The sequence below is a fragment of the Lepisosteus platostomus genome, chromosome 13 (assembly GCF_059453375.1).
Source record: "Lepisosteus platostomus isolate fLepPlt1 chromosome 13, fLepPlt1.hap1, whole genome shotgun sequence".
In the NCBI taxonomy this organism is placed as follows: Eukaryota; Metazoa; Chordata; class Actinopteri; order Semionotiformes; family Lepisosteidae; genus Lepisosteus; species Lepisosteus platostomus.
This window is the reverse complement of record NC_142623.1, coordinates 13,985,911-14,005,752: the sequence shown is the minus strand read 5'-3', so window position 1 is coordinate 14,005,752 and position 19,842 is coordinate 13,985,911. Positions and strand designations below refer to the sequence as shown.

Sequence of the window (19,842 nt, the reverse complement as noted above, 5' to 3'; positions counted from 1 at the left end):
AGCACTCTTACTTCCTTTCACGGCCCTCACACTTCCTGGCAGCCAGGTCTGTGGCTGCGTGCTGCTGTCATGAAGCCACTTCCTGTCCCACTGCACATGGGCAAGACGAGATTAACCCCTCGCCTGCCGGGCACGATGGAGAAGACCTGATTCACTATGGAGCCACAGTTTGCCTCCAGCTTTAACTTCATTCACCTCTGTGTCCCTGGCAGGTTAATTGGTTTTATATATTTGATTCATTCCAATATATTTAACACTTTTTATCCTGATCTGCGAAGGCTTCATAGTTAAGACCCAAGAAAGGTCGGAGGTGGGAAGTGGGGCAGCAGTGTGGACCACTGGTTTGGGTTCTGGACCTTCCTCACCGTGGACTCCGACACACAAGCTGCACAGCACAAGTAGAGCTGGAATCATCTTCCTCTTCCTCGCGTGTCTCTCTGCGGTCGCAGCGCACGTTCCCAGGGGCGCGTGAGCCCCAAATTTATACTGCCAACAGTAGAGGAGGCGCACCTGCACCCCGAGACTCACAGCCCTGCCGTGGGAAAGTGTCAGCTGCCGTGAGCCAGTCAGAACTGCAGGAGGCCTGTGAGCAGCGCGTGAGTGTGTGAGTGTGTGTGCTTCTGTGTTTGCCTGCCCTGGTCAAGGACAGAGAGCTCTCTCTGCACACACACCAGGCTCTCTGCTCTGTCGAAACCTGTCTGTTTGTGTGTGTGCTTAATTATTTCTAATATGTTGACCACTTTTTATCCTGATCTGCGAAGGCTTCATAGTTAAGACCCAAGAAAGGTCGGAGGTGGGAAGTGGGGCAGCAGTGTGGAGCACTGGTTTGGGTTCTGGACTCTTAACTGGAAGGCTGTGGGCTTGAACCCCAGGAGAGGTCCTGCTGTTGTACCCTTGAGCAAGTTACACACCTGAGCTCTTCCACTTAAATAGCCAGGTGCACAATCAGGTGCAAATGTATATCACTTTGGATAAAAGTGTCTACCAAATTTGTCAACATATCATCTAGCTGGTGTAGTAGCTGTCAAAACAGCAGAGAAACTGTTGAGGTGAAACAAAACAGAAAGAATAGTCAAGCCCATCTATGTCTTTCTAAGAAAACTGTTTTATTGTGGCGGCATGTTCCTCAAGTGTCAGTTTCCAGCTCGACTGTCTCCTGGTGGTTTGGGCTGAACTTCCTGTAAACAACAAAGGAGGAATAAAGCCTTACTATGGCACCCATTCTGTGGTAATGTTCGGATATCATGGACTGTGGTGGACTTGCTATTCAGCAGTGACATCTGTCTATACTGTACTGTATTGTAGCTGTAATTAAGCAGTAACAGTCACATCAGTCTATATTGATCAATATCGTAGCTGCGTAGCTGTAATTCAGTGGTGACATTGGTCTATGGTGTACTGTCTTGTAACAGTAATTCAGCAGTGATATCGGTGTATAGTGTACTATATTGTAGCTGTAATTCAGCAGTGATATTGGTCTATAGTGTACTGTATTGTAGCTGTAGTTCAGCAATGACATCGGTCTATAGTCTATTTTATTGTCGGGGTAATTCAACAGTGACACCAGTCTGTATTGATCTATATTGTAGCTGTAATTCAAGCGTGAAATTGTTCTGTGGCGTACACTATTGTAGCTGTAATTTAGCAATGACAATGTTCTGTACTGATCAATATTGTAACTGTAATTAAGTAGTGACATCATTCTATTGTAAATTATACTGTATTGTAGCTATAATTCAGCAATGACAATGTTCTGTACTGATCAATATTGTAACTGTAATTAAGTAATGACATCATTCTATTGTAAATTATACTGTATTATGGCTGAAATTCAGCAGTGATATTGGTGTATAGCGTATTGTATTTAACCTGTAATTAAGTGGTGACAAATTAAGCAACAATATTGCTCAATACACTACTCTGTTGTGTAATGCTGTGCTCCTCCTGAAGGAACACAGGGTCATCTTGTTTCTTTCCACATTGACCTCCCACTGACTGAACCACATCAGTCATGGACTCACTTGGCCTTAGTTACCACCCTGTGGCAGCTGGTGCAGTGAGAGGCAGGTCTTTCCTACCCTGAAGTGCTCCCAGCCTGTGATCTCGGTATACAGCTTGTCCCCGGGGCAGGAAGTGTTCACCAGCTGCCGGTGCCCATGGATGGTGAAGTTGGACACCAGGCGCCCGCCGTCGACTGCACACTGTGTCAGCCGCTCCCTCACCAGCGCCATGGCTCTCTGCGCTGGGAGGGTGGCGGTGTAGTCTCCGATGAAGCTGACCCCGTAGCCCAGCGAGTTGTGCCCCATGGTGTGAGCGCCGCGCCACAGCCAGCCCCGCCCCTCATACAGGTACCCGTCTGTGCCCGCCACGAAGCTGGAGGAGAGACAGAGCGCTGGTTTCTATCTGCTATTCATGAGAGAATCATGCAAATGTTAAAAATCACGGGGTTGTAAACTTGGAGGGGGGCACGGGGACTCCTTCTACAAACCAGAAACACCCCTCCCCCCCCACACACACCTATCCAGTACAGCACACTGGTGGGTAAAGGCTCCCCACTTCGCCAGAGTTTCTCCCAGCTTGGGTCGCTCCATCTGTGACCAGGATGCCAACGTCCCCCCCGCAGCTGTGCCCTCGGGCTGGGGCTGCGGCGCCCTACCTGTAGCCGATGTCGTCCCAGCCGCGGTCGTCCTGGTGAAAGCGTTGCATGGCCCTCATGTCGCGGGCGCAGTCCGGGAAGGTCAGGCAGGGGAGGCTGGGCCCGTAGGTGTGGTGGATGTACAGGAAGCTCAGCGGCAGGACCAGCGGAGTGGGGGTGCCCCGGTACGGCTCTGCGCCCCACATGCAGCGAGGGATGATGGCAGGGCACACTGACAGTGAGAGAGAACGAGAGTGTGCTTGGGAGGGAGGAGGAAAGGATGTTGCTTCTAGGATTTTACCGATGTGTGCGTCAGTGGATCAAGTGTGCAACCAGTAATTCTTATTCTACCCTAAGACGTCCTCCTGTCCTCTTGTTCGGAAAAGTAGGTGAATTCTAGAAGTGGGGTTCAGGCTCGTGGCCTGGCAGCTCTGATGCCCTTGACGTGGGTCAAGATGGCGAAATGCAGCCCGGGCACTCACCCATGTAGCGGTGGACAAACTCCGGCAGACCCTCCCTCACCGCAGACTCCAGCGCGGCCGAGTCCAGCCCCTCCAGCAGCGCGTCTCCCATCAGCCCCCTGTACAGCGACAGGGAGGCCACGATCTGCTCCTGCAAGAATGTGGCATTGGCCAGCTTGCCGAAATTCCCCCTGCGGAAGTTGCTCTGCAGCCCGGGGGCGCTATCCAGCGCCAGGCCATTGAGGTGGAAGTACAGCTTCAGGAGTTGGCTCAGCTTAGGGGGGTCCTCTTCGTGAGACAGGTGATCCCCCAGAACCACGCCGTCCATCGCCCCGTTCACGAGCGCGTCCGTGGCCAGGGCCGGCGGGCCGGAGAGGGTGAAGTTCCGTGGAGCGGTCAGGCTGTCCCAGCAGCCATCGGGCCCGAGCCGACCTGCGAGCTGGGAGTTTGAGAAACATACGAAGGACAGGCCCAGGTCTTTGGCCAGGGTCACGGAATACAGGGCGTCAGGAATCCCAGATTCCGGGGCGCCCCTCTTTCTCTGTAGCCCAGCTTCGATGCCGAGCATCATGGGGGCGACGGCTGTCGTGGTGCCGTCCGGTGTCAGCACCACCCCTTCCTCCTGGCCGCCCGCGGTCACTCTGTGGCGGAACATCCCAGCGACGAATCCGGTGTGGTCCCAGGCTGGGGCCGGGGTGGCCTCGTCTGTCTGAGCCGGGGGGCCACCGTCAGGGAGGGGCCCCAGGAAGTGGCGAAGGAAGCTGTCGTCGTGGTTGGCCATGCTGCGCAGGGTCCTCACGATTCCCAGGATGTCCAGCCCCGGGTTCGAGCGCTCTGTGAGCTCCACGGCCCTGATGACATCATCCAGGTGCCAGGACAGGAGCCCTGAGGTCACAGGTAAGAGCAAGAGTTCCTGAAGAGTTCCAGGAGACCCCATCGATGACTCATTGCAAGTCATCTGGGTCTGCCGGCCTCGCCCCTGAGGCCCTGCTCAGACAGCGAGGTGGCCCCCAGATTGACCCGCAGCTGGCATTCTGTCGAACGCTCGGGCAGCACAAGTATTGAGACAGGGGGTCCCCTCCACGGTTTTTGAACTCAGCTACTGGTGGAAACATTTTTTGCCCCCCCAGATCTAGTTCCACTTGATCCCAGGGTGCTGAGGTGGGACCGCAGGTTAGGGAACCTCATGCAAGTATTCAAAATCCTCAGAGGCATCACCCCTTTTCAGGATCAATAGTGAAACACCAGCCAGAGGACACCAGTGGAAAGGGTGTGAAAGGGTGTATAACCCTGAGAACAGGAGGCACTTCTTTACACAAAGGGTGGTTGGAGTTTGGAACAAAGTACCGGCTTTGCTGTTGAAGCCGATACCCTGGTTTCTTTCAGGAAACAGCATCTTTGACATCTTTGAGTGGTTAATTGCTAACTACTAAACAGGCTCCTTGGACACCCTGTCAGACAGCTCTCCCACTGTGTAGACCCTCTCCTTGATCTGGTGAGACACACAGAGGCAGGGTCTGTGGTGTTGTTCTGTTGTGTTATCTTGTGAAGAAGTTGTGTGGTTGTTCTGTGGGTCTGGGAAAGCCGGAATAACCATTGCAAAGCCACACGTACCTTCCTCACCGTGGACTCCGACACACAAGCTGCACAGCACAAGTAGAGCTGGAATCATCTTCCTCTTCCTCGCGTGTCTCTCTGCGGTCGCAGCGCACGTTCTCAGGGGCGCGCGAGCCCCAAATTTATACTGCCAACAGTAGAGGAGGCGCACCTGCACCCCGAGACTCACAGCCCTGCCGTGGGAAAGTGTCAGCTGCCGTGAGCCAGTCAGAACTGCAGGAGGCCTGTGAGCAGCGCGTGAGTGTGTGAGTGTGTGTGCTTCTGTGTTTGCCTGCCCTGGTCAAGGACAGAGAGCTCTCTCTGCACACACACCAGGCTCTCTGCTGTGTCGAAACCTGTCTGTTTGTGTGTGTGCTTGATTATTTCTAATATGTTGACCACTTTTTATCCTGATCTGCGAAGGCTTCATAGTTAAGACCCAAGAAAGGTCGGAGGTGGGAAGTGGGGCAGCAGTGTGGAGCACTGGTTTGGGTTCTGGACTCTTAACTGGAAGGCTGTGGGCTTGAACCCCAGGAGAGGTCCTGCTGTTGTACCCTTGAGCAAGTTACACACCTGAGCTCTTCCACTTAAATAGCCAGGTGCATAATCAGGTGCAAATGTACATCACTTTGGATAAAAGTGTCTACCAAATTTGTCAACATATCATCTAGCTGGTGTAATAGCTGTCAAAACAGCAGAGAAACTGTTGAGGTGAAACAAAACAGAAAGAATAGTCAAGCCCATCTATGTCTTTCTAAGAAAACTGTTTTATTGTGGCGGCATGTTCCTCAAGTGTCAGTTTCCAGCTCGACTGTCTCCTGGTGGTTTGGGCTGAACTTCCTGTAAACAACAAAGGAGGAATAAAGCCTTACTATGGCACCCATTCTGTGGTAATGTTCTGATATCATGGACTGTGGTGGACTTGCTATTCAGCAGTGACATCTGTCTATACTGATCAGCATTGTAGATTTAATTAAGAAGTGACATCTGTGTATACTGTACTGTATTGTAGCTGTAATTAAGCAGTAACAGTCACATCAGTCTATACTGATCAATATCGTAGCCGCAATTCAGTAGTGACATTTGTCTATGGTATACTGTATTGTAACAGTAATTCAGCAGTGAAATCGGTCAATAGCGTACTGTATTGTAGCTGTAGTTCAGCAATGACATCAGTCTATAGTCTATTTTATTGTCGGGTAATTCAGTAGTGACACCGGTCTGTATTGATCTATATTGTAGCTGTAATTCAGGAGTGAAATTGTGCTGTTGCATACTCTATTGTAGCTGTAATTTAGCAATGACAATGTTCTGTACTGATAAATATTGTAACTGTAATTAAGTAGTGACACCATTCTGCTGTAAATTATACTGTATTGTAGCTGTAATTCAGCAATGATCTTGATCTATTATGTATTGTATTAAACCTGTAATTCAGTGGTGACATTGGTCGATAGTGTACTGTATTGTAGCATTAATTAAGTAGTGATTTTAGTCTATACTGCACAGTACTGTACCTGAAATTAAACAACAATATTGGTCAATACTCTACTGAACTGCAACTGGAACAGTATTGTTTTGTAGCTGTAGCACAGTAATGACAGCCTTCTGTTGTGTAATGCAGTGCTCCTCAGTTTCCTGAAGGAACATAGGGTCATCTAGTTTCTTTCCACATTGATCTCCCACTGACTGAACTACATCAGTCATGGACTCACTTGGCCTTAGTTAGCACCCTGTGGCAGCTGGTGCAGTGAGAGGCAGGTCTTTCCTACCCTGAAGTGCTCCCAGCCTGTGATCTCGGTATACAGCTTGTCCCCGGGGCAGGAAGTGTTCACCAGCTGCCGGTGCCCATGGATGGTGAAGTTGGACACCAGGCGCCCGCCGTCGACTGCACACTGTGTCAGCCGCTCCCTCACCAGCGCCATGGCTCTCCCCGCTGGGAGGGTGGCGGTGTAGTCCCCGATGAAGCTGACCCCGTAGCCCAGCGAGTTGTGCCACTTGGTGTGGGTGCCGCGCCACAGCCAGCCCCGCCCCTCATACAGGTACCCGTCTGTGCCCGCCACGAAGCTGGAGGAGAGACAGAGCCGCTGGTTTCTATCTGCTATTCATGAGAGAATCATGCAAATGTTAAAAATCACTGGGTTGTAAACTTGGAGGGGGGGCACGGGGACTCCTTCTACAAACCAGAAACACCCCTCCCCCCCCACACACCTATCCAGTACAGCACACTGGTGGGTAAAGGCTCCCCACTTCGCCAGAGTTTCTCCCAGCTTGGGTCGCTCCATCTGTGACCAGGATGCCAACGTCCCCCCCGCAGCTGTGCCCTCGGGCTGGGGCTGCGGCGCCCTACCTGTAGCCGATGTCGTCCCAGCCGCGGTCGTCCTGGTGAAAGCGTTGCATGGCCCTCATGTCGCGGGCGCAGTCCGGGAAGGTCAGGCAGGGGAGGCTGGGCCCGTAGGTGTGGTGGATGTACAGGAAGCTCAGCGGCAGGACCAGCGGAGTGGGGGTGCCCCGGTACGGCTCTGCGCCCCACATGCAGCGAGGGATGATGGCAGGGCACACTGACAGTGAGAGAGAACGAGAGTGTGCTTGGGAGGGAGGAGGAAAGGATGTTGCTTCCAATAATTCTTATTCTACCCTAAGACGTCCTCCTGTCCTCTTGTTCGGAAAAGTAGGTGAATTCTAGAAGTGGGGTTCAGGCTCGTGGCCTGGCAGCTCTGATGCCCTTGACGTGGGTCAAGATGGCGAAATGCAGCCCGGGCACTCACCCATGTAGCGGTGGACAAACTCCGGCAGACCCTCCCTCACCGCAGACTCCAGCGCGGCCGAGTCCAGCCCCTCCAGCAGCGCGTCTCCCATCAGCCCCCTGTACAGCGACAGGGAGGCCACGATCTGCTCCTGCAAGAATGTGGCATTGGCCAGCTTGCCGAAATTCCCCCTGCGGAAGTTGCTCTGCAGCCTGGGGGCGCTATCCAGCGCCAGGCCATTGTGGTGGAAGTACAGCTTCAGGAGTTGGCTCAGCTTAGGGGGGTCCTCTTCGCGAGACAGGTGATCCCCCAGAACCACGCCGTCCATCGCCCCGTTCACGAGCGCGTCCGTGGCCAGGGCCGGCGGGCCGGAGAGGGTGAAGTTCCGTGGAGCGGTCAGGCTGTCCCAGCAGCCATCGGGCCCGAGCCGGCCTGCGGGCTGGGAGTTTGAGAAACGTACGAAGGACAGGCCCAGGTCTTTGGCCAGGGTCACGGAATACAGGGCGTCAGGAATCCCAGATTCCGGGGCGCCCCTCTTTCTCTGTAGCCCAGCTTCGATGCCGAGCATCATGGGGGCGACGGCTGTCGTGGTGCCGTCCGGTGTCAGCACCACCCCTTCCTCCTGGCCGCCCGCTGTCACTCTGTGGCGGAACATCCCAGCGACGAATCCGGTGTGGTCCCAGGCTGGGGCCGGGGTGGCCTCGTCTGTCCGAGCCGGGGGGCCGCCGTCAGGGAGGGGCCCCAGGAAGTGGCGAAGGAAGCTGTCATCGTGGTTGGCCATGCTGCGCAGGGTCCTCATGATTCCCAGGATGTCCAGCCCCGGGTTCGAGCGCTCTGTGAGCTCCACGGCCCTGATGACATCATCCAGGTGCCAGGACAGGATCCCTGAGGTCACAGGTAAGAGCAAGAGTTCCTGAAGAGTTCCAGGAGACCCCATCGATGACTCATTGCAAGTCATCTGGGTCTGCCGGCCTCGCCCCTGAGGCCCTGCTCAGACAGCGAGGTGGCCCCCAGATTGACCCGCAGCTGGCATTCTGTCAAACGCTCGGGCAGCACAAGTATTGAGACAGGGGGTCCCCTCCACGGTTTTTGAACTTGCTACTGGTGGAAACATTTTTTGCCCCCCCTCTCTGAAGCTGCGTGTTCCACTAGATGCCAAGGGGGGCGCCACAATCTCCCTGCCCCTCATTTCAGTGTTTCCATTGATCACTGTAAGACCCCCCTGTGAGGCGTCCCACAGTGGACTTCACCTAGGGCGCTGAGGTGAGGCCGCAGGTTAGGGGACCTCATGCAAGTGTTCAAAATCCTCAGAGGCATCACCCCTTTTCAGGATCAATAGTGAAACACCAGCCAGAGGACACCAGTGGAAAGGGTGTGAAAGGGTGTTTAACCCTGTGAACAGGAGGCACTTCTTTACACAAAGGGTTGTTGGAGTTTGGAACAAAGTACCAGCTTTGCTGTTGAAGCCGATACCCTGGTTTCTTTCAGGAAACAGCTGGGTGACATCTTTGAGTGGTTAATTGCTAACTACTGAACAGGCTCCTTGGAGACCCTGTCAGACAGCTCTCCCACTGTGTAGACCCTCTCCTTGATCTGGTGAGACACACAGAGGCAGGGTCTGTTGTATTGTTCTGTTGTGCAATCTTGTGAAGAAGTTGTGTGGTTGTTCTGTGGGTCTGGGAAAGCCGGAATAACCATTGCAAAGCCACACGTACCTTCCTCACCGTGGACTCCGACACACAAGCTGCACAGCACAAGTAGAGCTGGAATCATCTTCCTCTTCCTCGCGTGTCTCACTGCGGTCACAGCGCACGTTCCCAGGGGCGCGCGAGCCCCAAATTTTTTATCGCCAACAGTAGAGGAGGCGCACCTGCACCCCGAGACTCACAGCCCTGCCGTGGGAAAGTGTCAGCTGCCGTGAGCCAGACAGAACTGCAGGAGGCCTGTGAGCAGCGCGTGAGTGTGTGAGTGTGTGTGCTTCTGTGTTTGCCTGCCCTGGTCAAGGACAGAGAGCTCTCTCTGCACACACACCAGGCTCTCTGCTCTGTCGAAACCTGTCTGTCTGTGTGTGCCTGAGTGAGTCTGTTTGTGTCTTTATCTTTGTGTGTGTCAGTCTGTGTACTGTGTGTGTCAGTCTGCGTGTGTGCATGTCAGTATGTATCTGTATGTTTCAGTCAGTTTTTCTGTGTTTGTCTGTCTCTGTCTGTATATGGGGTGATTCAAGTGTATAGATTAGTGTGATCCTCTGTGCACTGTGATCTTAGATTCGATTCTGACGTTGCTACAGAACAGTTTGTTCCATGAATATGATTTCCTTCTATCAGTATCTGCGAGTGCTTTTCCTGTAAATTCTGACCTGGGTTAATGAGTGACAAGAGGAAGGAGGCGATGTGTGTGAGAAGCTCAGCACCTGGATACAGTACTGGCTCAGAAACCCCCTCAGACTCCTCTCAGCCTAGTCTGTCCTCAGTCTGACCTCACCACAGTCTGTCCTCAGTCTGTCCGCAGCCTGTACTGTAGTCAGCCTACTCTGTCCTCAGTCTGTCCGCAGCCTGAACTGTACTCAGCCTAGTCTGTCCTCGGTCTCCCTTCTGTTTGTCCTGCCCAGTCTGCACAGAGAGACAGTGTACCTGTACAAACACAGCACAGGGGCCCAGTATAGAGAGATACAGACACAGTAAAAAGGTACACATTGTACAGAGAAAGACACAATATAGACACATAGATACATACACAAAGTACAGATACAGAAAGTGGAAACACATTGAGTACAGATACAGACACAGAGTACAGATATACACACAAAGTAGAGACCCACAGAGTACAGATACATAATAGAGAGAGAGTACAGATACAGACACAGAGTACAGATATACACACAAAGTAGAGGCCCACAGAGTACAGATACATAATAGAGAGAGAGAGTACAGATACAGACAAACAAATAGAGACACAGAGCACAGATATAGATGCAGAGTACAGAGACACAGTGTACAGATGGAGACAGTGCACAGCGACACAGTCCTGAGAAATGTTTATAGTTAAATTTATATCACTGTAGAAAGCACTGATGCTTGATGCAGTGTGTAGCGACACACTCGTGAAATACGAACGCTGCATTATCAAGTCAGCCATCTCCTCCCTCGTCTGGCTGTTGAGAAATCAGAGAACACGGAGTGAAGCTCTTTCAGCATCTTTATTGAATGAGACACGTTCCACCACAGCAAGAGGCTACACAGCACTGCTGCCCAGAATACACAACAAAAAAATCTCAATCAAGCTTTAAAGCAACCCGAGTGACAATAATAAAAAACAACCGCAACACAGCAACAGTGATCATTTCAAGACGTTCAGTGAGCTGTAAAAAGCAGTGTCGACGGATATTGACTAATTCCACCTGCTGGACTGCTTTGGGAGCTACAGTTTAACAGGCATCTGGGGAGACAAGTGGGAATTTAGAGGGAGCGCATGTAGGGTTGAAATCAGGGAACACTTCTTTACACAAAGAGTGGTGGGAGCTGATAACAGGAGGCCCAGACATGCTGCTGAAACTGATATCCTGGGATGCTTCAAGAAGAGGCCAGAAGAGGTCCTCTGATCAATTAGCTGCTGCAACCCATCATACCAGATGGACTGAATGCCTTCCTGCTGTTTATGAGCGTCCTTCAAGGGGAACTGCGACGCTACTTTCGTATTTCGAGATTAGAAAGGATCAGCATCGATGAGCGCATTTCAAACCACAACAGTAAAATGTGCACAGTAACTTGTAAAACCTCCAATTAACATCACAAAATAGACGGAATTTCCAGCTACGCGCAGCGCCATGTAATGTGATTCAGAACGAGACAACAAAACTTCTATGACATTGCAAACAAGCAGGCTTGTGAGTCCAGCTCTTTTAATCTGAACGAAATATTGCTCTCGACTTCGTGACAGTCTTGCCTTCAAATGCTTGTTAACTCTGTGTCCAGATCACGTCGGGGGGGTGTCTGCTGCACAGCCTGTATTCATGTGCCTGTATATTGCAGTACATTAGTCACTAGTGAGCAGGAAGGGAAGCTTCACATCACAATTCTCGTGAACGCTCTCTCGCTCTCTCCTGTGGTGCGACCAGGGGTTTGCGACAACATAGAATACTGTAACGCAACGGGGGCTCAGGCGGGCGCCCTTGCCGCATCTGGTCGGCCCCATCCCGACTGGAGGCTCGAACCCGGGACTTCCGCGTCTCTCTGCAGCGACCTAGCCCCGTGAGCCAAAGAGAGATCTCTCCACAGCCCAGTAGCTGTGGTCCTGCTATCACAGGGAAGGGCGGTGACGTCACCCGCTCTGGTACGCCGGCTCTTACACAGTGCCTGTCGGCCGTAAGCGTTACACTCTCCCCCGCTTAAATCGCCATCCCCGGCGAAGGGCTATCCCGCCCCGCTTCTGACACCAATGTAACGCAACGGGGGCTCAGGCGGGCGCCCTAGCCGCATCTGGTCAGCCCCATCCCGACTGGAGGCTCGAACCCGGGACTTCCGCGTCTCTCTGCAGCGACCCAGCCCCGTGAGCCAAAGAGAGATCTCTCCACAGCCCAGTAGCTGTGGTCCTGCTATCACAGGGAAGGGCGGTGACGTCACCCGCTCTGGTACGCCGGCTCTTACACACACTGCTTGTCGGCCGTAAGCGTTACAATACTTTCACAGAGTTCATGATGTTGTGCTTGACTCGGAATTGGTCATTTTTTCTCCTGTACCGTCAGTTAATTTATTTTGCTCCCGAGATTTAATAACGGGTGTGAGAAACTGGGACTGCAGCTCCCCTTCAGGTTCTTAACTACTGGGGCAACAGCAGGAGCACACACCCCTTCGTGTGTCATGGAGCAAAGGGCTACAGCGCGGCCTACAACAACACAGCTAACTACCGCTGCAAAGCTGGAGGAGCAGTGCGATTCTAACCTGCCCAGCAGTCAGGGACCTCCCTGGGCAGGAATTTGATTTCGGTTGGTGCCCCTCTCTCTTGTTCTTTAAGCATTACAGCGCCCCCCTTGGGGGGCACTAGCATGCCAGCAGACAGAATCAGCTAGCGAGCAGGACCGTGGGGAGGAGGAGGAGGAGGGTGTTGTTGGCAAACCGCAGAGCAGGGGCAGAGGCAGACGGCACGGGGACAGCAGGCGGCACGGCGGGCATTTCTGCTCGCGGCGTCGCAGCAGTCCCTCTGCCCGCCAGCCTTGTGTCGGCAGCGCAGGACCCAGGCGACAGCTACAGCGGGGGCGGCCCAGGAAATGGGTCTGCCCTGCAGCTCCAGGATCTGGACGCAGAGAAGCCTCTTGGGTCCTGATGTGCGCTGGTCGCGTAGGACGCCAGGCCCGGCAGGACGCCAGCCCCGGCAGGACGCCAGGTCAGGACAGGGGCTTCTCGCAGACGTACTGCCTGACCATTGAGCAGGTAAGATCGTTCCATTTGGCCAGAGTTGTAAGAAGCTCAACACAGTTTTCTTGACCACCACTGTTATTTGGTTCACCAGTATGCCAAAATCTGCGGAGAGGGAAGTCTGTTATCAGAATGAGCATCAACAGCTCTATGCATCTGTGAAAAGAGTGGAAAACAGTCAGAAAGTCTGTCACATGTGGCAGTGTGTCAAGCTGTCACTGTGTCGAGGTGTCTGGTAGTCAGTAGAGTCAGTGTGTCGAGCTGTCACTGTGTTGAGGTGTCTGGTAGTCAGTAGAGTCAGTGTGTCGAGCTGTCACTGTGTTGAGGCGTCTGTAGTCAGTAGAGTCAGTGTGTCGAGCTGTCACTGTGTTGAGGTGTCTGGTAGTCAGTAGAATCAGTGTGTAGAGCTGTCACTGTGTTGAGGTGTCTGGTAGTCAGTAGAGTCAGCATGTTACTCAGTCAGTGTGTCAAGTAATGAGTGTGTTGGTGTGCCAGTCAGTGTGTCAAGATGTCGGGTATTTAGTGTGTTGGTGTGCCAGTCAGTGTCTCAAGGCGCCAGGTCAGTAGTCTTCTGGTCAGTGTGCAGTTCTCAGGGTGTGGCGGTCAGTCTTACGATACTGTGAGATTGGTACCGTCCACCCAGACCCACGTCCCCTCCTTGGCTGTGTCGTTCAGTCCAATCCACACTGTGTCCTTGCTGTTCCCGGACACAAAGCTCTGTTAAACACACAGAGAGAGACCTGTCACCCAGGGAAGTAACTGGCCCCACTGGTGTCTTGGAGTGCAGTACTGTACTGCTGAACTGCGGTGCTGTGCTGTGCCAGTCGGCAGTGCTGTACTGTGTTAGCATGCTAACACAGAAACTCCACCCTCCTGTACTGTGTAATACCGCATTGCTGTCCTGCCCCATCCTGCGCTGTGCTGTTAGGAGTGTGCCGTACCTGCTCCCCCTCATCCTGCAGGATAACCAGGTGGGCTTGTCTGCTCCGGCAGTCCCTCTGGGCTTCTTCCCAGGTTTTCTTCTCCAAGGAGAAGTAGTAGCATGCGTGCAGCTTCCACAGCCTCCAGCCCTCCGGGCAGATCTTGGCCAGCAGGGCGGAGCAGTTGAGGTCATGTCCTGGGTCCCCCCTGGCTTGCGGCGCCCCTGAGGGTCCGAGACGGGCCGCGTCAGGGGACGGGATTCACAGCGCCAGGTCTAGAACAGGGCCGCCCAGCGCCGGGCCTGCTGGACCGGCGTGTCTGGGATTTCAAGGCACATGACGTCTGATTGAGCCCATAATGAGCTGATTTAGCTCGTTAAGGGCACAGTCAGAATTAAAACCTACAGACAGCCCTGGACATGCTGCTGGACAGTCCTGATGCCCTTCCATCAGGTCAGGATCTCCGTGTGAATGTGTCCCAGAGATCCCTGAGGCAGGGATGCCGGGATAGGAAAGCTCACCTGTTAGGAAGCCTTTAGCACACTCACCTTTATTGTCCAGGGTGAAACTTTCCAGGAAGCTGACCAGCAGGGTCAACAGGCTGTTCTTCAGGGCTGTGGGAGGAAGACAGACAGGAGCTGAGATAGGAGACCCTCATCCCTCGCTGTGTCCCCTGGGTGCGTTACAGGAACCTGGGACTAGAGGTTCCATGACGCCAGACCGGCCCGTGAGCCAGGAGGGTCGGCAGAGATCCCATTATCCGCAGCAGTGAGATTCCAGCCGCTCTCCCACGAGAAGCTGAAGAGAGAAGGCAGCTGTTGCTCTCGACACCACTGGGCTTAATCAGTCACTGAATTCAGTCTGGAGGATTCAGACCTTGTACGGCCACATAGCATGCTTGTCCTTGTTCCTGAAAGACAGCTGGAGAAGCGTGGCATCTCAGTCCATACTCACTGGTGTTGAAAGCATCTAGGCTCTGGGTTGTGTGATTCTGGATGTCTGTGATTTCCTTCAGCATGTTGGACACTGGAGACAGACGGGAAGGGAGAGTTAGTGTTGAACAGCAGCGCCACCTGCTGGAGATGTCAGGAACGGATGCCCCCAGCTGGCTTGTCCCAGAGCCTTACCGTTCTCCCCAGTCTTGTAGGACAGATCAGTGATGGTGCTGACATTCCTGCTGACTTGCTCCCTGTATCTGAGGACTGAAAGACAGCGTGCAGACAGAAACACATTCAGTTCAGTGTCTGGTGCTGCGTTGCACTGGCACAGACATACTGGCACACACACATTGGTACACGAACACACACACACCATTCCAGTGTGCATACTAGTGTGTTTATGTGCCAGTGTATGTGTCAGTATGTGTGCTAGTGTGTGTATGTGCCAGTGTTTCAGTGTGCATACCAGTGCGTGTGTGACACTGTGCCAGTGTGTGTACCAGTGTGTGTGTATGCCAGTATGCATACCAGTGTGTGTGTGTGCCATTGTGTCAGTGTGTGTGCCAGTGCGTGTGTCAGTGTGTGTGCCAGTGTGTCAGTGTGTGTGTGCCAGTGTGTGTGCCAGTGCGTGTGTCAGTGTGTGTGCCAGTGTGTCAGTGTGTGTCTGTCAGTGTGTGCCAGTGTTCCTGTGTGTGTGCCACTGTGTCTGTGTGTGTGCCAGTGTGTGTGTGTGTGTGTGTGTGTGTGTGCCATTGTGTCAGTGTGTGTGCCAGTGCGTGTGTGCCAGTGTGTCAGTGTGTGTGCCAGTGTGTGTGCCAGTGTGTTGGTGCGTGTCAGTGTGTGTGCCAGTGATCCTGTGTGTGTGTGTGCCAGTGTGTCAGTGTGTGTGTGCCAGTGTGTCAGTGTGTGTGCCAGTGTGTGTGCCAGTGTGTTGGTGCGTGTCAGTGTGTGTGCCAGTGTTCCTGTGTGTGTGTGTGCCAGTGTGCCAGTGTACCAGTGTGTGTGTGTGCCAGTGTGTCAGTGTGTGTGTGCCAGTGTGCTAGCCCAGGTCTTACTCTTCTTCTCCAGTAGTTTGGCCTTGTCCTGCAGGCGGCTGTTCTCCTGCTGCAGCCTGGACACTGTGGGGATGGAGGACAGAGCGTTTAGGCTCTTCAGCTCACAGGGCTCGCTTCCCTCTGTCCCCTCCAAGAGAAACGACTGCCAGCACTCCAGCTGGCAGGACAGAAGAGCTCTAGGTGCAGGGTCTGAATATGGCAGCAGTCCAGTCGTTATACAGCTGTGTCCAGATGTTCAGTCCAGTCTTTATACAGACATGGCCAGATGTTCAGTCCAGTCTTTATACAGCTGTGGCCAGATGTTCAGGACCACCTCCAAGCATCATTCACCATGCTTGGAGGGTGGGGGGTGAAGCAAAGGCTTCTGGGTAGAGCTGTACTGCGCAGAGATGCGCTCGTTCTTGACTGAGTCCAATGTCAGGGGTCTCCAGTCCCGCTGTCTTATAGGTCACCCTGAATCAGCTGGTATTTGACGATTGGGAGCTCTTGAAAGGTATTGACCAACTAAGCATGTCAAGGGAACTGTGGTACTGGAAAACAGAAGGTTTATATCCCAGATTATACTGAAATTAGGTAATTAAACAAAGTCCCACCTTAAGCACTTTACAATTTTATTGAGTTAACGGTGACTCCTTACCCCTGCTACATGGGGCTTCCCCGATCGAGGATGCAGCCCTGGGGCGAGAATATACCGTATAGCGAGAATAGCTGAGTAGCCACAAGAACGGGAGGAACGCGCTTACTCTTGGTCGCGATGACGATCAGCAGGATGATTGACAGCAGGAACAGCAGGAGGAAGACGACTGTCAGCACCCAGCCACGCCTCCCCGTCTCGCTCTCTGCCGAGGAGCTCGAGGCCAGGCGGTCTGCGCGCGTGAGCCGGGGAGAGACGGAGAGAGGGCGGAATTCAGGCACGCGCGCACATTCTTGCAAGAAGGAACAACACACATGTCCACATATATCCAAATATAACATTCGGAAATAAAATAAAACTAAACGGATGTTATAATATTTCTATACATATATTTCTGTTTACGCAGCACAAAGGATTCAAATTATTCTCTGTGTCAAGAGAGAAAAACACATCAGCGATTTTTCTGGGAAAATTCCAGTAGGGGTGTCGGCTTCAACAACATTGCTGAGCAGCTTGTTCCACACTCCCACCACCCTTTGTGTAAAGAAGCGCCTCCTGTTCTCAGTTGTAAATGCACTTCAACATAGTTTCCACTGATGTCCTCCGAAGTGCTTCTTCTCGCTGGACTGATGTCAGCAGAATTTGAACTACTTGAATACTCCGTTTAAGACTAAAAAAAAAGTCCTCATTTGGAAGTCTCAAATGTTTTGCGCAGCGGGTAATACATGGGTGCATGAATTAAACGCACAAACAAATAATTGCACTGGCGGGAATGGCCGACAGGATCAGCGGCCGTGTTAAATAAAACGTCAGCAGAGCGAAGAAAATTATTTTTCGAGCAAAGGTGGGAGGAGAGGGGGGCGATCTACCACCCGATCTGTTAAAAAAACGCCTCTGCTGCTGGATTTTTGATGAAGTATTTGTGGCTGTTTCGGTGTCTTTTACATTTTAAGAGGCGCGGCCTGAGTCCAGCGGGGATCGGGGGTGAGGTCGGGGGGTGTCTGTGACCCCGAACAGGGTGCTTCTCCCGCTCAGCCCGAACCCCGCACCACCCCGGTCTCCGGCCTCTGGGGTGACCGGCCAGTAGATAATGTGGTCGATGGGGGTTCAGTCACCTAAGCGACGCGGGGCTCCGAAATCCTCCAGTTTGTCACCACACCAGCCGGCGTGTTTACAATCAGCCCACTGGAGACGCGTCGCCAGTGTGAGGGAGGTCGGGGCGACAGATCTGCTGTTTTTTTTTGTTGTTCCTGTATAAATATATTTTGCATTTCCTGCAGAAATTAGCAGGGCAATAATTTACACAAACACGAGGGAAATAAACAATAATAACAATTATTATTATTATTATTATTATTATTATTATTATTATTGTTGTTGTTGTTGTTGTTAGACGAGTTGTGCTTGAATGTGAACTCGGGCCGCGGCGGTTTATTTACTGCTGAGCAAACGGTATTGAAAAAAGATTTTTGTTTTCGCTAAACAAAACCTTCCTGGTCCGAGAAAGGTAATTGTGGATAAAACCGTTCTGAGGAAGACTTTCGGAGATACGGCATCGCCTGAATAGGTCTAAAGCGAAAACGGTTTGTATTGCTGTCAAGAAACGTGTTTTTCACGGACTCGATTTTGCGTGTGGAGAGCAACCAAGCTCTTTTTTTACAGAGAATGCTCGGCTGTTTTAATTAAAATTCGTGTTTAGTTTTTTTTTAATTTTACTTCGGATTGTGAGGGGGAAAGACGCCCTGTACAGTCCCGCCTGTTTCAAATCGCTTGTTAGACATGGTAGATACTGAACCAGTTTAATAATGAAAATAGCAAAAAAGCAGTCAATCGATAGAATAAATACAATAACTAAATAGTGACCCAATCGCATAATTAAATAAAAAAATAATCAATTGATTAAGGAATTAATTAGTCGACTCAATAGTTCAAGTCAATTAGTGAATAATCAAGTGAATAAACACTCTAGATCATTAGACAATTAATAAAAAGTAAAATCCCAAATAATTAAATAATGAAATCAACGAACAATCAATCGATCTGATATTTAAGTAAATAATCAAATCCGTCATTAAATAACGAAAAACAGTTAATTGATTAGATAAACAATCAAGTGAAATAGGAGATCGAATTAGTAAATAATAACGCATTATTATTTAAAGAATAAAGCGGTAAATAGTTAATTGATCACAGGATTAAATAAACAATCAACTAACCACTGAATCGATCAGAGTATTAAATACCTAGTCATTCAGACTGTAAAATAAACAGTCAAGCTATTAGATAATTAAAGGATCACCCCGATAATAAATAACTAAAGACGACAATCAAATAAATAACGGAACAACTAACATAATAAAAGTCTAGGAGCATATAATTAAATAGCTGCGCAATAGAATTAAATACATCATTAGATATTTAAATAACCATCCAAACAAAAGGTCGATAAGATAAATAAGTTGATGTTCTAATTAGCCATCAAATAACTAAAAAACAAACAGAAATTGGATTGATCATTCAGTCAAACAGTAAAATAAACAAATATCCGATCGAATAAGTAAATAATGAAATAACTGCTCAATCAAATTAGTAGATCAATAATCGATCGCTCCGAGAATTAAATAATTAAGTAATTCAGCAATCGGCTGAATAAAATCGAAGAGCTGGGCAGGCCGTCGCTGTACCTGATACCCATATCTTGCTCCTTCTCGGTTTCCTGGCTCGGTCCTCCCTGACGTCGCCCGTGTTCGGGTTGCGAACGACGTAGAAGTTCTCTCTCGCCATCCCGCCGGAGCAGCGCCCGAGTTCAAGCACACCGACCCGGCCAGCGGCTGTAGGAGACGCGGGGGTGAAACGAGGCTTTTGTCTGGGGTCCAGACGTTCAAGGAATTCGGGGGTTTTTCGAGTTCAGCTCTCCGGCTGTCCGCGGAATTTCCGCCTTTGAAACGATTTTGATTAAAAACCTGCAAACGATCCGAGCTGCTGGGCGTGACGTCACTCGCACCCCTCCACCCGGTACCCCACAGGGTGCGCGAGCGGCGGGGCGGGCAGATGTCGGAGATGACTGTATCGCACACTCGAGTATCGCGTCTCTCTATCGCCCAGCTCTTTTCATCCTGAACCTGATAAAAATGAAGCCAAAGAAACCGCCACACAGGTGTGCTTGTGGAAGATAGCGTGCGGTCGGCGGCAGAGCCCTGATGAAATTCAGGAGGAAATCTGACAGGATGTTTTCGCGGTTTGTCAGCATCGGGCATCGACCTCACCCTGGTTTCTCCATGATTCATACGGTGTTTATATATAATAGCTTTACTATGCTTTTACCACAACCTCTGGGCTTTACTGCACTGGACTGTGCTTTTACCCTGATCTCTGTGGGCTTTACTGCACTGGACTGTGCTTTTACCCTGATCTCTGTGGGCTTTACTGCACTGGACTGTGCTTT

At 51.5% G+C, this 19,842-nt stretch overlaps 3 protein-coding genes across 4 annotated transcripts; all 3 read right to left on the bottom strand.

Moving 5' to 3' along the window:
- Nucleotides 1-1,085: 1,085 nt before the first annotated feature.
- Nucleotides 1,086-5,281, bottom strand: LOC148650000 (N-acetylmuramoyl-L-alanine amidase-like). Its single transcript, XM_088603327.1, has 5 exons — nucleotides 4,711-5,281; nucleotides 3,118-3,981; nucleotides 2,657-2,867; nucleotides 2,079-2,373; nucleotides 1,086-1,178 (listed from the first exon to the last, which is right to left on the bottom strand). The coding sequence occupies exons 1-5, from the start codon at nucleotides 4,766-4,768 to the stop codon at nucleotides 1,134-1,136; spliced, it is 1,473 nt and encodes a 490-aa protein (XP_088459453.1). The 5' UTR covers nucleotides 4,769-5,281; the 3' UTR covers nucleotides 1,086-1,133.
- Nucleotides 5,282-5,439: 158 nt separating this feature from the next.
- On the bottom strand, nucleotides 5,440-9,679 carry pglyrp2 (peptidoglycan recognition protein 2). Its single transcript, XM_088603328.1, has 5 exons — nucleotides 9,155-9,679; nucleotides 7,461-8,324; nucleotides 7,043-7,253; nucleotides 6,465-6,759; nucleotides 5,440-5,532 (listed from the first exon to the last, which is right to left on the bottom strand). The coding sequence occupies exons 1-5, from the start codon at nucleotides 9,210-9,212 to the stop codon at nucleotides 5,488-5,490; spliced, it is 1,473 nt and encodes a 490-aa protein (XP_088459454.1). The 5' UTR covers nucleotides 9,213-9,679; the 3' UTR covers nucleotides 5,440-5,487.
- Nucleotides 9,680-12,026: 2,347 nt separating this feature from the next.
- On the bottom strand, nucleotides 12,027-19,634 carry LOC148649998 (hepatic lectin-like). 2 transcript variants are annotated; one of them, XM_088603313.1, is made up of 9 exons: nucleotides 19,082-19,634; nucleotides 16,507-16,629; nucleotides 15,764-15,826; nucleotides 14,898-14,972; nucleotides 14,725-14,796; nucleotides 14,319-14,384; nucleotides 13,792-13,994; nucleotides 13,483-13,567; nucleotides 12,027-12,955 (listed from the first exon to the last, which is right to left on the bottom strand). In XM_088603313.1, exons 1-9 carry the CDS (start codon nucleotides 19,179-19,181, stop codon nucleotides 12,501-12,503), a joined length of 1,242 nt encoding a protein of 413 aa, XP_088459439.1. In that variant the 5' UTR covers nucleotides 19,182-19,634; the 3' UTR covers nucleotides 12,027-12,500. The 2 variants fall into 2 exon arrangements, with proteins under 2 accessions (XP_088459439.1, XP_088459440.1); XM_088603314.1 differs by having other exon boundaries at nucleotides 12,673-12,955; nucleotides 13,464-13,567; nucleotides 19,082-19,598.
- Between the last annotated feature and the right edge of the window lie 208 nt (nucleotides 19,635-19,842).

Coding starts and splice junctions, on each gene's coding strand:
- LOC148650000 (XM_088603327.1), bottom strand. CDS start 4,768: ATGATTCCAGCTCTACTTGTGCTGTGCAGCTTGTGTGTCGGAGTCCAC. Junction 3,982..4,710: donor CGGAGTCCACGGTGAGGAAG/GTACGTGTGGCT, acceptor CTGTGACCTCAG/GGCTCCTGTCCTGGCACCTG. Junction 1,179..2,078: donor CAGGCTGGGAGCACTTCAGG/GTAGGAAAGACC, acceptor TGTTGTTTACAG/GAAGTTCAGCCCAAACCACC.
- pglyrp2 (XM_088603328.1), bottom strand. CDS start 9,212: ATGATTCCAGCTCTACTTGTGCTGTGCAGCTTGTGTGTCGGAGTCCAC. Junction 8,325..9,154: donor CGGAGTCCACGGTGAGGAAG/GTACGTGTGGCT, acceptor CTGTGACCTCAG/GGATCCTGTCCTGGCACCTG. Junction 7,254..7,460: donor GTTTGTCCACCGCTACATGG/GTGAGTGCCCGG, acceptor TCTCACTGTCAG/TGTGCCCTGCCATCATCCCT.
- LOC148649998 (XM_088603313.1), bottom strand. CDS start 19,181: ATGGCGAGAGAGAACTTCTACGTCGTTCGCAACCCGAACACGGGCGAC. Junction 16,630..19,081: donor GAGCAAGATATGGGTATCAG/GTACAGCGACGG, acceptor TCACGCGCGCAG/ACCGCCTGGCCTCGAGCTCC. Junction 15,827..16,506: donor GATCGTCATCGCGACCAAGA/GTAAGCGCGTTC, acceptor CCATCCCCACAG/TGTCCAGGCTGCAGCAGGAG.